The following is an 18,208-nucleotide window of genomic DNA, read 5'->3' on the forward strand; positions in this document are numbered from 1 at the left end:
CTCTGAACAGATACTGGTTTGATTGAAGTTATTGTGCATATAGAAAACGTACAATTACTACGTTTATGTCTATGGAATATTGCTTAAAATGATGTACTCACTCACTCACTCACTACATTGCAAACGATATGATCAAACATTTATTATACTTTTCGTCACAGAGTATGACAAGTGTTTAGAATGATTTGTCTTGAGGAGTAGAATGTCCGGTACGGTGCAACACATGTCATACCACTTAACTGAAATGGCACAACAAACAAAAGAAAACTTTATCACAACACTGGACGATTATGAGAACAGTGATCCATACTATGGCATGGCAAGGCAGATAAACTACAGTAATATGAAAGAATCGGGTGTTCTTTAACTTCTTTTGAGCTGTATATTGGTTTTCCCGATGCAACACATATGGCATCAACTGTGACAGTAACTAACAGTTACAGTAATGTGCCGTTTCCATACGACAGCAAATCAATCTTTGTTTATTCGGTAGTTAAGGAAACGTTCAATTCCTAATATAGTGATGGCTACTGTAATTCCTGATACACACATTGTCCAGGCACTCCGCAAGTTACTCATGTCAACCTTCGTCATTGCAGGTACATATTCCTCCCGTTTTGTGCTGGACCATTTTCTTGCCCAGGCTTCCAGAATGCCGTTATCATACAGCCGAATGAGTCTGGAACAGTAAGGCGTCGAGTTGTACTACTACAGCTAAAGATTTTACTTCAATATTTTTTTTTGCGTTTATGGAGGTATCAACGTAAATACCGGTGTGCATGCTGTGTTATTGTGCACACCGCTTTCACGTTTATATGTCCATTACTTATTACTAATAAATATATTCGTGAGCAATAATAACTCCAAGGGCTGCATATTTAATCATAAACAAAAAAACAAAACAAATGTAGACAACAATGACGAAATTAGTGACATCGTGCAGCACAATAATGCAACGAAACCTGTCCATTATCAGCCAATCAGAAAACAGCTGTGCGTTAGTGGGTGTGGCTTACTTTTTTCGGATTATTGAAACATAATCAAAACGTTTGCCTGGTTAGCCAATCAAACGGCATAGAATCACTTGAAGTTATTGAATAATTGATACCAATAACCGTCTCTTCACTAATAATAAATAACAGTATCCTTTCTTTCAAGGGAGATTATGTTCACTCTTCTACATTAACATACATTGTACAAAGTACAACAAACTGCACCAACGCATATATTACTGGATAGGACACAATCCTCTGAGAGTTTCATTTAAAGATGACATGTGCATTTGTTTTCACTTACTTGTCTGAAAATAACTCCACAAGTGGCGAATTAATGGGAAAGGGCAGGCTGAGATAGTTTGGACCATTACTACATTTCATCCTTCGGAGGTTATTAACTGTCTTTTCTATACCATCAGCCGTGAAGGAACCGGTTATGTATGCATAGTAACTAGACTGCAGGAGCATCTTAATGTGAAGATCCTCGTCCAGAGAGTTTCGAATATTTGTAGATCGGGTGTCCAACACTTTTCTCCATATTCTTTGACTCACGCTATCATTACCATACTGCAAAACATTCATAAAACACATTGGTTTGGAAATTAGCTGATAGAAGAACGTTGGGAATATGGGGCGTAAAAAGTTTTAGAATTCCTTCTTGACTTCAAATTTGAATTACTGAATTTGATAAATAATAAATAAATCTAGTCGTAAATATGTGAATTGTTAATCACTTTCAGTGGACAAAACGTTACCATCTTTGACCTACTTCGATGACTGAAGTTCTCATCAATACGAACAATACGAGAATGGGGATCCGGAGAAAGCACAAAACTATACATGTACATGTTTGCATAGCAATTATGCTACATACCCTGTATATATCGTCATAATATGACCATTTAGAAACGATAATCTTGAAGCCATCATTTTCTGCAAGCTCTTCCATCGTACTGAAGGGAATATTTTCTTTTCCTACTGATATAATTGCAACCAGATTACCCGTGTAAACTGCAACAATAATGATGCAAAACAACCACCATGTAGCGTAAAATATGCGTCCTTTTATTGTCCGTGGGAGATGCAACGAACCTGTGGATGAAATGTTTCCAAATATTAAATATCCAACTCAAAAGAAGTTAAAGAACACTACATTCATTAATATGACAGATATTTACTACGCGAATAGTATTTTAGATTATATGAATATGCGCTCATATGATTTAGTGTATAAACACGAGATGCAAGCGAATATTTTCCACACACAGTGTGTTTCGGTGTCAGTTTTGAAATGCACACAATATATACATTCCATAAAATAAAATTCACAATGCAGAGATTATCACACAAGTTTCAAATGGTATCGGGAAGCTTGAATCTATGACTACTAGTATTCCAACTGTCATAGCAATATTTCGTCAAACAAGAAGATAACAGCACTTTGAACAATGTCGCTGACTCTCATGTAGTCGAAGTTATAAGTGTTAGTGCCATTTGACATAGGTTGTGTGTACCCATATGGAAAGTACTCTGCCAAAACGGAATACATATTGCGTCCAAAAAGAGATGCGTGAAAGCTGTACGCCAAGTTAATTCATCTCACACATAATCATCCAATACATTAAATCTAAACGTTTACAACTGAGAAGCCTGAACCATGCGTGGTCTCTTTCAATGAATAGGACTCATCTGTCAGCAAACCTTAATTTGTGTGAGGCTGTGAAAGTGTCTACAATATATCTACCAGATGAAATCTACGTTATCACTTTTTAACAAAGATATCTAAAATGAAGTCATTCTTGAATCAGAATGTCTGGAAACGGTTTCAGGGTTAATTGATGCCAAATTGATGCTTTTTGCTTTAAATGTCTCAAAATCTGACTAAAAGCTAGGTACCTTGATGTAGTGGCACAAGAACCGCCGTCATGACACTATCTGATGTTGATGGTGGACATGTAGGTATCTCCCTGGCCTTGATATGCTCTCCAACACTGTATCGTTCCAACAATGTATAGAGTCCTATGCACCAAGCCATCGTCAGTAGTCCGCATACATACACTTCCCATTTAAAAATAGAAACCAATAACATCCAGTGGTTATCATTATTTGACAGTTTCCTATGGACTACCTCGCATTTGGATTGGTACATGATATAAGGAAATGTAAAGTCCTTGGATCTTTTCAGAGTGATTCCATAAGGTATGCCAGCAAGGTCGATATCCTGAAAAAAACAAGATGGAAATCGCTTAATGTGTAATGTTCAAATGGCCCTACGTTTGCAAACAGTTTGACTCAATATATTCTCTCCTTACATTTCGTGCTACCATGCCAAGAAGACCGTTCCACGTTTCTGACAATTCACCCCAAGACTTGTCAGGCGGTTCGATCAGTTCATATCTGAAGTGAAAGTGAAACTTCATGGCCATGGAAATATTAGGTACATCATTCGTTTAAACATGCATCGTGAATGTAAGTGGGCATGGCCGTTGGATGGGAAGGACCTACACGTTAATATCATTACATGTCATACTTAAGTTACAAGTTAAGCAATTATTGGTGTTATGGTTGTATGTTAAAATGAGCATCAGTAGTAACAATAGTAAATATAATACTATAATAATAGTGGGAATGGGTTCATTGTAATACGTACGTAAAATTGAGATGTTCGCCAAGGCTGTCAAATAGATCCTTGCAGATATGAGTGTACACAATGGAGCCATTTGTTGGACAAACTGGTTTCATGCAAAATTGTTCCCACTGAAGACCACAAGTTTACACCATGACAATAAAATTATCTTCATATATTAATCCGTTATGGTAATATTTTAGCCGAATGCACGAGAGATGTTATTTATGGCTGCAGTAAACGTTTCCCTTTTACTTGAAGAGATCATGTTTCATGTGAATCGGTTTACTGAAACCTTAGCCCTTTATTGAACAATCTTATAATAAAGTGAATGAGTTATTCCGGTAAAATGTTTGGTCATAGAACGATGGCATTGCATCCTTTTTGGAATATCATCTCAACTTGCAAACAAATATAGGTTTGTCATAACTCTTTTAATGTGATATAAATTATCAAACAAGCCTTGCAAATGTCGTAATGTGGTTGTAGTTTTTCACCTCCAAGACGCCAATTTTCAGTTTTCTTCCATTCAACATGTAGGCCGTATTGGGGAAGAGAGGGGCGATGAAGGCGGGGTATTTATCCCCGTTATTTTTCAAGTCTCCGATTTGAGACCATTTCCGGTTGTTTGGCTTCCACAGGAGGGTGCTGAGTTTAAAATTTGTTCGACCAGATATATTCCTTTCCTGAAAGCAAATGAAGCAAAACACTTTGTGGAATAAGCTAATATTAAATATCAATGAAACAATGATACTTGTCATTACTGACTATAATTTGTACAAGTTGGGAGTCAGTTTATCTTAAAGTCTAAACGGATATATGCTGTTGCTGATTACCTTGACTGCTATTGCTATGTTGTCCAGATCAGCATATACTTCTGTTAATAATGGCGGGTCCACATTCAGAAATAACCATTTCGAGAAATGACGTAGCAGTGTTCCTCGTCCGCATTCTTTGTCTTTTGCCGAAGACTGGCAGATTGAACAAATCATAAATAGTCATTAGGACAACGTTTGTGATGACATGACAAGCTTTTGTTTAGAAGAGGTAAATTGAACTTTCAATGAAATATCTCAAATATTCCTCATTTAATTTGTGAACGTACGATATTTGTGATGCCTGGCAAGCAGTTGTCGATACCGTCACAGAAGACTACAAAATTGAACAATTTGCGATAAATGTTGAGTTGGTTCTTCTGGAGTGATTTTTCCATTAAGCCGGTCAGACTCTGTTCAAAGGCATGCACATGGAAAAACATGGCAGTCACGCCATGCTGTGTTGTCCATTCTTCAATATTGTCATGTATGTCTCTTCCTGTTTAGAAATAGAAACGTAAACAATTACTGTAGGAATCTATTAACATTTACGAAAGGTATGTTTGCCGTTGCTAATGGACAGAGTTAGTTGGTTTGTTGTTTAACGCCGCACTCAGCAATATTCCAGCTATATGACGGCGGTCTGTAAATAATCGAGTCTGGACCAGACAATCCAGTGATTGATATCATGAGCATCGATCCACGCAATTGAGATCAATGACATGCATCAACCACATCAGCGAGCCTGACCACCCGATCTCGTAAGTCGCCTTTTACGACAAGCATAATCGCCTTTTACGGCAAGTATGGGTTGCTGAAGACTTATTCTACCCCGGAGATAATGGACGTAAAACAAAAATCAGAGACAAAAGATTGAACGGTAGTTTTTATGCTCAAGAAATACCATTCTCGAATTTGAAGAAATAAAGGCAGATTCACTTACCCATAGATGAATTATCAACAATAATCAAAGATGAACCCGGATGTAGAGACATCTTGCTTAATAGATGATGTAGTTCATTTTTTCCAAGTATTATTCTGGAAGGAGCTGTTTAACAAATATTAAGACGAAAACTATTATGCACATTAGTACCTTGAAAAAGAAAATAACAGTCTATGTACATGTATTTAGTGTGATCGAGTGAGTGAGTTGGCTTTTACGCAGCTTTTAACCTTATCCCAGAAATAGCACGGTGGGTGTCTATAGTGTGAGGACATTCATATTAATATTGGAAACTTAGGAACCAGCAAATGTACACTCAAGAATCATAGTGATAAGTAATGTTATCAATGATGCATATCGCATAGTGTCTCTGCCTACGATGTTCGCAGACATCCCTAGACAGCATGATGTACATTTTCATTGCCTTTTTTACTCCAAACAGATAAGGGGCGGTCGGGTAGCCTAGTTGTTAAAGCGTTCGCTCGTCACGCCGGAGACCCGGGTTCGATTCCCGACATGGGTACAATGTGTGAGCCCATATCTGGAGTCCCCCGCCTTGATATTGCTGGATTATTTCTAAAAGTGGCGTAAAATCAAACTCACTCACTCACTAAACAGACAATGGTTTAATTTACATAACTGCTCATATAGTAAGCATGCAGTTACTATGATTCTGATTATATCTATATTTCAAATGGGACGTTTGGGTAGTGTTGTGGTTAAAGCGTACGCTCATCACGTCGAAGGTCCGGGTTCCATTCCCCACATCTTATACATTAAATCTAAACGTTTACGACTGAGAAGCCTTAATCAAGCGTGGTCTTTTTCAACGAATACGCCTTATCAATCAGCAAACCAACGTTTGTGTGAGACAGTGAACATGTTAATGCAATCTACTAAGTGAATTCAACGTTACCATGTTTTCCCGAAGCCATAATGAAGTCAATCTGGTATCAGATTGTTTGAGAAACGGTTTAATTAATGCGAAATGTAATTGCTTCTATTGACAGATGCATGCTTTCCGATGGTGAGACGAAACACATACTGCCAAAGTTCACTGCCATGTGCAATCTAATTAACCATTTCTGTGGTAACGTATTTTATAAAATTGTTTTCATTCATATTTCAGAGGGGTGGGATGGTAGCCCAGTGGTTAAAGTGTTTGCTAACTACGCCGAAGGCCCGGTTTCGATTCCTGACATGGATATATGGTATGAAGCCCATTTCTGTTGTCCCCCGTCGTGATGCTGCTTCAATTTTGCTAAAAGCGGCATATAATACCTATACATAAATCTGGTGTTACCTCTGACCCCAACAATTATAGAGGAATATCCCTGTTAAATGCTACTGGGAAATTATTCACGTCAATACTTCAAAAAAGACTACGACCATGGATGGATATAAACGATTTAATACATGAAGCACAATCTGGATTCAGATCCAACTATTCAGTAACAGACAACATTTTCACACTCCAGGCCCTTTGTACTAAATATTTAACAAAGCGAGGGGGGCGATTTTATTGTGCTTTCATTGATTTCAAGAAAGCCTTTGACTTTGTGGATAGGAAAAAAATATTATATATGCTCTTACAAAAAGGTTGCCATGGCAAGTTGTATAACGTCTTAGCTAGTATGTATTCTGCTGTTAAGGCATGTGTAAAAACCGACAAAGGTAGAACAGATTTGTTTACAACTAGCTCCGGTGTAAGACAAGGTTGTATCTTAAGCCAGCTTCTGTTTATCGTCTTTATTAATGAGCTTGTAACTGACAATTATAAAACGTGCTTTCACGGTGTGTTTGTTTCAGAAAGTATTGAAGATATTATGCTACTACTTTTTGCCGACGATGTGACTATATGTTCTCATATACAGTTATTGATCTACAAAGACAGTTAGATATCTTAAGAAAATTTTACATTACCTGGGGCCTAAGTGTGAATCTTGATAAAACAAAAATAATTGTATTCCAAAACGGTGGTATTATACGAGAAAATGAAAAATGGTTCTATCGTTCTATAAATGTAAAACCTGTCACTTACTACAAGTATCTTGGAGTAATTTTCTCCTCAAGGGCTAATCTGGTCAATGGCCTGTAAAATCCTAGCATTACAGGCTTCTAAAGCCACTAGAGACATTTATCAAGCTTTCAAAAGAAATAGCTATATAACATTCGAAACAGCTTGAACAATGTTTGATTGTAAGATTGCTCCTATATTACTTTATGGGGCTGAAATCTGGGGGTGGGGGGGGGGGGGGGGGGGGGGGGGGGGCCAAAGAATATTATAACTGTATAGAAAAAGTAATAATGTCCTATTTTAACAATTATCTTTGTATCGGAAAAATATGCCTCTAATGAAGCTATTCTTGGTGAAACTGGGCGATTAAATATGTTCGTGTTTAGCAAAATATGGGTACTTAAAATACTGTGTTGAGATTGCTACGTATGAATCCATGTCGATATCCAAAACAATTTAACGATCTACTTAAACAGTTAGATGATAATGATAAATACACCTGGGTGTCTGATGTCAGATATATTTTGTTTTCTTCAGCTTTTCTTTTGTATGGATCTCTCAACATAATGGCGATGAAAAATCTATTTTTACTAAAAATAAAACAAAGGGCTGAGCTGATTTGTATTCTGAAAAGTGGCATGACAGAATATCGCTACACGGTCTTAAGATTAACATGCTACGAAAGTTAAAACATACAGATGAAGACTTGAGTCTATATCTATGTACCCACTGTAAAGGGAGGCACTTAGAGGATGAATTTATGTTTTGTTTATAAGTTAAAAATATTCTTCTGTCTGAAACCACTATTTGCCCTGGTTATCCAATGTCCATCATGATAATCACAGTTTATGTAACCTACTCAACTCCAAAAATATCAACATTGTAAACGTTGGGCCTTATACTTAAATCATGTACTTAATGTGAAATAAGACTACCTGTATTTATTTTCCTGACACCACGTGACGCAGCAATTATTGTAATTGTAATTGTACTCTAGGCCACATGTCCCAAAATACTGAATAAAGAATCTTGAATCTTGAATCTTGAAAAGCGGCATAAAACCATACTCACTCGCTCATTCCACTCAGATTACTGTTAAGAAATTCAAAAGCTGACATTCAGAGCGATTACAGGAGAAAATGTACATTTCCAAGAGTGTAGAGTGATGAGTACTGTAACCTACGTTACCTGTCTCTTATGACTCTTCAAATTGACTCAGAGTGAGTGAGTGAGTTGGGTTTAAACGCCGCTTTTAACAGTATTCCAGTTATATCGCGGCGTGTCAGCTTAATGTGGGAGGAAAGACCGAGTGACGCAGGTTTCACGCGTTTACCACTTCGGTGAAACCCACGAGCATGGGTAAGGTAATCGGGACGAACCGTGATTCGAACCAACAACGTTTCTGGTGCACCCAAGGGATGCAACTCTGCACAGTGAATGGCGGCGCCTTAGACGACTGGGCCACCTGTGCACCCCTCCCCCCCCCCCCCCCCCCCCCCCCCCCCCCCCCCCCCCACACACACACAACCTTTCGCTCAGAAAGAACTGTGCCTCGAGTATAAGATCTACAGATCAAGAATGAGTAAAGTATTGACTGCATTGCCATTTAAATACACTTCATAAACCTGATTATCATTAAAAAAAACATTTATTGAAACGATGCACAATATAGAGGTATATACATGTATGTATCTGTTCCAGATAGAGTTCACTAGAAGCAGACACAATGCACCAAAGTAATTCACTGTAGTATTAGTGACAATATACAAACTATAAAATTGATTTTCTACAAACCTGTCAAGTTTACGAAACGACTGCAGGACGAACCGACGAAAAGCACTAAATGACCAACTACATATATGTACATGCGTACAACGTCCATGGCTCTGGACGTGTATATACAATTTAACAGTAATCCCTGTGCAACCTTCCCATTGTCGGCTTACTGAAGGAAATGAACGAATAATTCGGTTATTTATATGCTGTTTTATTAAAGTTGTGTGTTTCATGTACATGGATGGCTAGGTAAATATGCATCCCCGTAAGCTGATCGAACTAGGATAGAAAAGATCGGTTAATTAGATGTTGTTGCCATGTCAGTTGTGTGTGTTTCATGTACACGTATGGCTTGGTAAATATGCATTCCTAGTTTACAACTCATCGAACTGTGATCAGAGTCAGCAAACATTGGACAATCGTCTGGTCATGCCGAGCCCTGTGCGCTATCTTATTTAGCACAGTCTTGACCTGATTTCAACCTTTATAAATTCTGTTTAAACTAATGCTTGTTGCAATATTTGCCTAGAGTCTTAAAACCCAAAAGGCGGTGGCTCATGGGCCAATCTGGTGGTACATTATTTCTAATGTTTCTGCTTGAGTATACCATCTTGGTATCCTTGGTACCGCCTGTTGGAGGCCAACAGGCATTTAGCGTCGTCCTTGTTGATACTTCAAGGTGGGTGGTGAGCAAGGAGGGTGAATCATAAACTATACCAGTATAGCTGCTCAAAATCCAAAAAACGAAAACGTTAACACACAGATGATACTGATGATGAGGAAGATATGATAACCAGATTGTGTTATTATAAACGTGAAACCTGGCCTCGATTCATTGTTGCATTGTGTCAAGTGAGAAAAAAGTTGACTTCTGGTTCTCCATTTCTATTAGAAAAAGCATTTCAAGGTATTGCTAGAACTGATAAGAATGTCACCAAAATTAGATCTGGTGCAGTTATAATATAATGTGTGAAGAGGGAGCAGGCAGCTAATCTCATGGAAGCAAAATTGTTTGCAAACATACCAATCAATTGCTATCCACACAAATCCTTGAACTTTAACAAAGGAATTATCGGGGACAGGGATGGGCGTCTTGCTGATCTCTCCACTGATGATATTCTACGTCAACTACAGATGAAGGGTGTTGTTGAAGCTTAGCGTTTCAACTTTAAGAAGGATGGACTTTAGTTACCTTCTAACACTTACCTCCATACGTTTGACGTTCCACAGTTGCCGCAGTCAGTTTTGGATGCTTTTCCATGAGAATAGACCTGTACATCCCTAGTCCTCTGATGTGCTTTAATTGCTAGAAATTTGGACATGGGCAGAAATCATGAACTTATCATGCTGCTTGCTATCGTTGTGGAGACAAAGATCATGATAGCAGCTCATGTACATCTGAAATAAAATGTGTTCATTGCTCAGGTCCACTTTGGCAGTTTGAAATGACCATTGAATGCATCAGAACAGAAACGAATATTATTTTTTTTCAGATGCAAGGAGGTTAGCTGCCTCAATAACACTGTAAATGCAGAAATGGTGTTTTTCATCTGTTTCAAGAGTTTTGTTTAAAGTTCATTTTCTATATTTTGGTAATGGTTTAAGTTTCATGTATTTTTTTTAAAAAAAAGAAGTTTTTCTTAGTTAAATATTTGGTCCACTGAAAGTCATCTTCATTTGAACCTCCTCACTTTGGCTTAGTGCATAACGTGTTTGGTCCTAATATTTCACATGACCTTTGAAACATTGAGATTGTGAGTTCAAATCCCCATTTCTCAATAAACTTTTGCAGATAAATTAAAACTTGTTTATAGCCTCAATTTTATTTCAAGTCACATGATCTATAACGCGCATATTCCCCACACAATCAGTCAAATCTCCATCTTGTTAGGAACACGGTTACATTCTCCAAAGTATAAAGCAACACAAATGTAAGTAAAATCACATTTTTCAATGTCAAAGTTAATATTATTTATCTCTCAAGTGTTCAATGCATTTATAACTTCACTTCAGTATCCATTTGGCAGTTGTGAGCAATTTTGAGTATTTTGTCAGAAAGTTGTTTGTTATTCTTTTAAATTGGTAATTTTGACTATTTTACTGTTTCAGTAAGGATTGTAATTTCTTTCTATTTTAGTCTTCTGAACCTCACCCACCAAAGTATTCAACGTAAACAAATGTACATGTAGCCGGGTGGTGGTGCTAACTCTGAATGAGTTACAGCCACATAAGTACCACCCACTTTTAACCCCTAAGATTCATTCTATACATATATACATACATGTTCATCTATTATCACCATCACTTCATTCTGTGTTCATTATATGTTCATTATATGTTGTCCTTGTCTGCAGTTGAATGTCAGCCAACTAACACCAACCCTGATACCCTTTTGCAGCCTCTGTAATTTCTCCAGCTTCACCTGGACTTCCACTATCTATTTTTAGATATGTCCACCACTTCATGTGACTGAATCATCTTGACTTCCTTTAATATCTGTCAGATGCTACCTTTCTTTTGATTGGCCCTTTGGTCCACTTCTTTAACTTCCTTTCTCACCTGCCCTCCTCATGCATTCTGCATGAACTCTTTATGGAGGGAGGACTCTTCTTTACAGCTTCCCTCCCACCATCTACTCCAAAGGAATAAATATCATCATCATCCAAGAACTGCCTCATGTTTTGACTAGCAGCCCAGTGGCTGGACACATCACACCACACCCGGCTACAAAATGGCGCCCAACCTTGGGGCTGCTAGTTTCATCAGCATCATCACTTGTACAGTGAGAAGAGGCAGTTCATCATTCATAAGATGGAATTCAATATGCAAGAGTTCATGCAGTTTTCAAGGACATCTTATACACTTATTCGGATGAATAGTTCATTTGACTTTTGAGCCTGACTATCAAGACATTTGGGTCCACATTGTATATTTCTATTTATGTGTGATATATATATTTCTAAATTCAATATCATCCTGCAATATCATCCTGCATTATCATACTGCAATACTATCCTGTGATATATATTACATGTTTATCATGTTTACATTTGTTTGAAATTTTTAATCATATTGACTTTTACAGAGTATTGATCATAGTACAAATTCTATTTCTACCACATTTCTATGTCTACAGTGTTTATTTAAATTATATACATATATAGTATAGATTCATTTTCATCTCTCTGACAAGTTTATTCCGAAAAAATAATTGGAGTTCATATCTATTCAAAATTTCACCACTGATCAAAATTTCAGGTTAATATTAAGTGTAGCTGGTAATTATTTGACTTTGATTCCAAATTTATATTTGAAATTATTTAACATTTAATTTAAACAGTTCAATTTCAAAATACAAATTTTGTTTTTTTTACTTGATATATTTTCTGTCAATACTTTTGATATTTGCATTGATACCCTTCTTACTTTACCTGTGCCTGACTCTATCCTCAGTACTTCTTTTTCCATGCTGTTCCTGCTGTCTTTCCTTCCGTGTGGACATCTCTCTTCAGCAAACCCCTAACATGTTTACCGTAAGTATTTTGTCTTGTCTTGTGTTGTTTCTTCATTTCATCATATACCATATCCCATTATAGGCTTCATCACTATCATCAGTCATATCAGATCTTCTGTTTGAAATATTTGAACACCGTCAGTGATCATGTCCTCAGTATCTCCCTCAATTGCATATCTATTATCTCAAGTAACAGTATATCTGTGATGTGAGATATTTGTATAGTTTCCTCCTCATATGTAAGTTACATATGTGACAGTGGAGTTCAGTCAGTTTCTACTGTTACATTTACTTTCTGTATGTACAACTCAGTTGTTGCTGCATTTTGACTTATTTCCAGTGGTTGTCTGGTCTGTAGTACTTGCAGTTACTGCTTGTATCTGGGATGACTTTGTAGTTGTTGCCAGGTTAGTCTCACACCGTAGCCTTTGCTTGCTGGATTATTTCATTTCCATTGGGATCATCTGGCTAGTGTTTCACTTTACTTGTTTTACTTTACTGCTTACCTGGGGTAGTGGTTAGTTCCCCTCAGTTGTAAGTCTACCCATATCACACCATAGTCCATCTTGTATCCTTGCTTTTGTAGGAGCCCTGCACTTGGTTTCCTAATACTTAGGAGCTTTTGCACTTTCCGATCGCCTCGGTTCATAATATTGTTGTTGGGTCCCAACGTATAGGATCCTTGTTGCCTTTTTGGAGGTTTGTCATACTTGTCTATCATACACATCATGGCTCAGTCGGACAGTGATGTTAGCTCACAGGTTGATCAGGTTGTGGATTTCATCCATCAGCTTGATCCCTTAGTCCATACTAGTTTACTCTCCCGTCTAGCAGATGAGGCTAATCCACATTCACCTCAGACCACTTATGTAGCTGATGTTAGGTCTGGAGATACGTTGTTTCGGCCGCATGTGCTTCCACCTCCTGTGGATAGCCAAAGTGTTGTTCCCTAACCATATACACCTGGGCTATCGTCACTGCTTACACAGTCACCTCTGGGGTCTCCTTTGTTGCCTGATGTATGGTCACCCATGGTCACCCATGGAGACAATACCCCCACAAGAACCTAGTCCTAGGATAGAATTGCTGAAATCTTTGCCTAGGCCCTATGGGTCACTCTTAAGTTATAATCAACCCCAGGGTTCATCAACCCCTTACTCACAGCAGTCGCGTCATTACACGTCCGACTGGGGCACCAAATGAGGCTTGGCCCAACAGACATGTACACATGCCCATTCTATACCCTCGGTACACTCCCAACTGCTCAGCCTAGTCAGTTCCTGGCAACTCTGCATTCAACCATTCCCATATCACACACCTCGTCCATGCCAATAATCAATGCACCAAGTCCTTGGTTGTCAACATTTTCTGAGGATAGGGCAAAGGTTGATGTGAAATATAGTCAGTGGCGCCTTGAAATATTGGGGTGTCGACGTGAAAATACTCATTCTGACACCGCCATATTCAATGCCATGCAGAGAGCAGCCAAGGGTTCTGCTGCAGATCTTCTCTTGCTGAGGCAACCCTTGATTCTGCATTAGAGCAGTTGGACATTGTCTTTGGCAATGTGATGCCTGGCGAGACACTCATGGAGCGCTTTTACACAGCTCGCCAGGAAATAAACGAGTCTGATGCAGCTTGGAGTCGTAGACTTAGTGACTTGATCTCGAAGATCAAAGTCTCGGGAATGCTCCCACCAAATGCTGCCACGACCTTCCTTCGAAGCCGTTTCTGGATGGGGTTGTCCCAGGATGCTTTGAAGCAGGCAACTCATCATCACTTTGACTCTGGTCTCGAGTACAGCCAACTGCTGCTTGATGTATGTCGGGTGGAGGAGGAACTGCTTACCCCTAAGGAGGCACATCAGTGTCCCGTTACCACTCCTGTACCATGTGGTCGGGAGATGGAGGATGTGCTCTCTAGGCTTAAAGACCTTGATAAGTGTCTAAAGTCTATCGGGGACAAGGTTCACTCTCTTGAGCCCAGGTCTGCTCAAGGCTCCTCTTACAAACCCCCCACCAGGAGTCAAGGCCAAGCTCCCTTTAAAGGTGCCCAGACAAATAAACCTTTAGCAAAGCAGGTCAGTGTTTTGATTGTGGAAGGCCAGGGCTTAAAAAGGGTCACCAGCATTGCCCTGCTTTAAACTTCTAAGAGTCCCAGTTATGGAGCGGTCTGAGGACTCTAACCAAAGCTCTCAACGAAAGGTGCCTTCCAGTTTAGTTAGGCACCCAAACATTACGCATGTGAAGGTAGAGGACCATGTCTGTGAAGTTTTGATAGATACTGGTTCAATGGTCACCACTATCTCAGAAAACTTTTACAGAGCCTACCTCCCTCACTTGCCACTCCACTAAATCAGCTCGTTACTAGAGGTGCATGGAGCTGGGGGAGCCAAGCTACCCTATTTGGGGTATGTTGAGGCTACTATTGCTAAACCCCCTGACTTCATGGGTCAAGTAGTGGAGGTACCCACACTCATTCTTGTGGTGCCCACTACCGACTTCACCTCTAAGGTACCTCTTATCCTCGGGACCAATGTCCTGCGTGCTGCTTGTGAAAGCAACCCTGGTGACAGTGTATCTGGGAGTTCTTCTCCTTGGACCATGGCTATTCAGTGGCTCAGTAGGCATTGGAATGACCTGAACCGAACTGAGAATGTGCGGACAACTAAATCTATAACCATACCCCCGTCTTGCAACCAGATTATAACAGGTATTTGCAGGGGTAGTGCTCCACAGATTGGTATGGAGTTTTGTGCCACAGTCAGTTCTTCCTGGTTCACTTACCCTCGTTACTGGTGTTGTTGGGTTTCAGTCTACCCACTTAACAACACGGGTCAAGGTTGAGGGCACTAACCCGTCCACCAATGCTGTTACAATTCCAGCCAAAACAGTACTTTTTCATTTGGCACAAGTTGCTGTGTTGGACGGCTTATCCCCTGAGGATGGCATCAGTAATACTGGCTCTGTACCTACCAAACTACCAAAAGAGTTATTTGAACTGGACTCTCTGGGTGATAATCACACTCCAGATGAAATAACTCAATTGCGCTCTCTACTGAATAAGTTTGACGATGTGTTTAGCAAGTCTGATATGGACATGGGACATACTGACTTGGTCACCCATGGAATAGAACTCACAGATGAGACTTCATTTAAGGAAAGACATAGACGTATTCCGCCCTCTATGTATCAAGAGGTCAAGGACCATATAAAGCAGATGTTAGATGCTAAAGTCATCCGTCCATCTGCTAGTCCATATGCCTCGCCTGTTGTCCTGGTTCGCAAACATGACTCGAGTCTGCGTTTCTGTATTGACTATAGAAAATTGAACAGTCGCACAATTCAAGATTCATATGCTCTACAAAGGATAGAGGAAACTCTTGATGCTTTACATGGGGCAAAATACTTCTCTTGTCTTGACCTTAAAAGTGGATATTGGCAAGTCGAAGTGGATGAGGAGCACAAGGCCCATACTGCCTTTACTGTTGGCCCACTTGGGTTTTACGAGTGTAACTCTATGCCCTTTGGACTGACAAATGCTCCCGCTACTTTCCAACGCCTGATGGAGAGGTGTATGGGAGACATTCATCTTCTCCAATGCCTCATTTATCTCGATGACATCATTGTGTTTTCTAAGACCTTTGATGAGCATCTTGAGAGATTACGAGCAACCTTTCAAAGATTTCGCAAGAACGGGCTCAAGCTAAAGCCGTCAAAATGCCAATTCTTGCAGACCTCCGTTAAGTAATCTCTGAGGAGGGTATCAAAACAGACCCTGAGAAGATTGAAGTATTGAAGACCTGGCCAATTCCACGTCATGTCGAAGATGTTTGTCGTTTTCTTGGATTCTCCGGCTAATTTAGACGTTTTGTTCCAGACTACGCTAAAGTTGCCAAGCCACGAACCAGTTTGCTTGCTGGACATGGCGGGAGATCCAAGCGCAAGATCAAGTCCAACCAACCATTTGTATGGGGGGATACTCAACAGTCAGCTTTCAGTGAGCTTATTAGCAGTCTTTCTTGTGCTCCCGTTTTGGCTTTTGCTGATTTCACTCTGCCCTTTGAATTGCACATCGATGCAAGTGGGGATGGCTTGGGTGCACTACTGTACCAATCCCAAGACAATCAAAGGCGAGTGATTGCCTATGCAAGTCACAGTCTCAGCAAAGCCGAGCGCAATTACCCTGCTGATAAGTTAGAGTTTTTGGCCCTAAAATGGGCTGTCACCAAGAAGTTTCATGACTACTTGTATGGCAACTCATTCACTGTAAAGACTGACAATAACCCCCTCATATATGTCCTAACTTCCGCTAAGTTGCATGCAACTGGGCATCGCTGGCTCGCAGAACTTGCTACTTATGACTTCTCCCTTGAGTATGTTCCGGGTGCAAGGAATGTTGATGCAGATGCTTTGTCCTGGTTGCCGCGTCAGCCCATGGACATTCAAAGTGTGTCTGCTCTTTGTCATGGGCAACTCATCTCATCATGCGCCATGGAGACACTCTCCCTCAATCAGGAGGTGATGAACTGTATGTATGGTATGGACCCTTCTGACATTGTCGCTAGCCAACGGATGAGAACATATCAGCAAGCTGATTCCTTAATCTGTTCGATTTAGGAACTCATCCGTAATGATACGCGTCCAACCAAGGAGGCTCTCAAATCCATGGACCGGGACACTGCATCCATTCTCAGGCAGTGGGACTCACTCACTGTCAAAGATGGCCTTCTCCACAGGCAACAACTTTCAGATGGTGTAGTACCCTACTATCAATTGATTGTTCCTCAGTCTAAAAGAGATGAGGTCATTACCCATCTACATGACGGCATGGGACATCTTTGTAGGGACAGGACCGTGGCTCTTCTCCGGACACGGATTTACTGGCCGGGAATGATCACGGATGTGGAGAAAAGGATTCGCTGCTGCCAGAGGTGTATACTTTGTAAAACTCTTAACCAAACTGAGCGTGCAACGTTAGTTAGCATTAAAACCACTCAACATATGGAGTTGGTGTGCATTGACTATCTCAGCTTGGAGCCCTCCTCTGGTGGTTATGAGAATATCCTGGTCATTACGGACCATTTCACCAAAGATGCTGTTGCCATTCCCACTCGCAACCAAACGGCACGTACTACAGCCAAAGTACTGTTTGATCACTTCATTGTTCACTATAGCATTCCAGAGAAGTTGCACTCGGATCAAGGCCGGAACTTTGAGAGTGATATCATCAAACAACTGTGCAGCATAATGGGTATTCTCAAAACGCGGACCACTCCGTATCATCCAATGGGTAATGGTTGATGTGAGCGGTTTAATCGGACGCTCTTAGGGATGCTCGGCACTCTGGAGGAGCAGCAAAAGGCAAAGTGGAAAGATCACCTTTCTCACTTAGTACATTCCCTCCATGAGTCAACGGGGTTCACTCCCTACTTCCTCATGCTTGGCAGACAACCTAGGCTGCCTGTTGACGATGCTTTTGGTACATCACTGGCCAATATTTCATCACCAGCTTATACGCAG

General features: G+C 40.0%; 1 protein-coding gene across 1 annotated transcript; it reads right to left on the reverse strand.

Moving 5' to 3' along the window:
• Positions 1-471: 471 nt before the first annotated feature.
• LOC139455482 (glutamate receptor-like) lies at positions 472-4,879 on the reverse strand. Its single transcript, XM_071237034.1, has 9 exons — positions 4,727-4,879; positions 4,458-4,592; positions 4,119-4,307; positions 3,646-3,752; positions 3,308-3,392; positions 2,892-3,216; positions 1,870-2,087; positions 1,297-1,562; positions 472-679 (listed from the first exon to the last, which is right to left on the reverse strand). Exons 1-9 carry the CDS (start codon positions 4,877-4,879, stop codon positions 472-474), a joined length of 1,686 nt encoding a protein of 561 aa, XP_071093135.1.
• Positions 4,880-18,208: the final 13,329 nt, after the last annotated feature.

The sequence above is a fragment of the Haliotis cracherodii genome, unplaced genomic scaffold (assembly GCF_022045235.1).
Source record: "Haliotis cracherodii isolate W230 unplaced genomic scaffold, xgHalCrac1.p SCAF_11, whole genome shotgun sequence".
In the NCBI taxonomy this organism is placed as follows: domain Eukaryota; kingdom Metazoa; phylum Mollusca; class Gastropoda; order Lepetellida; family Haliotidae; genus Haliotis; species Haliotis cracherodii.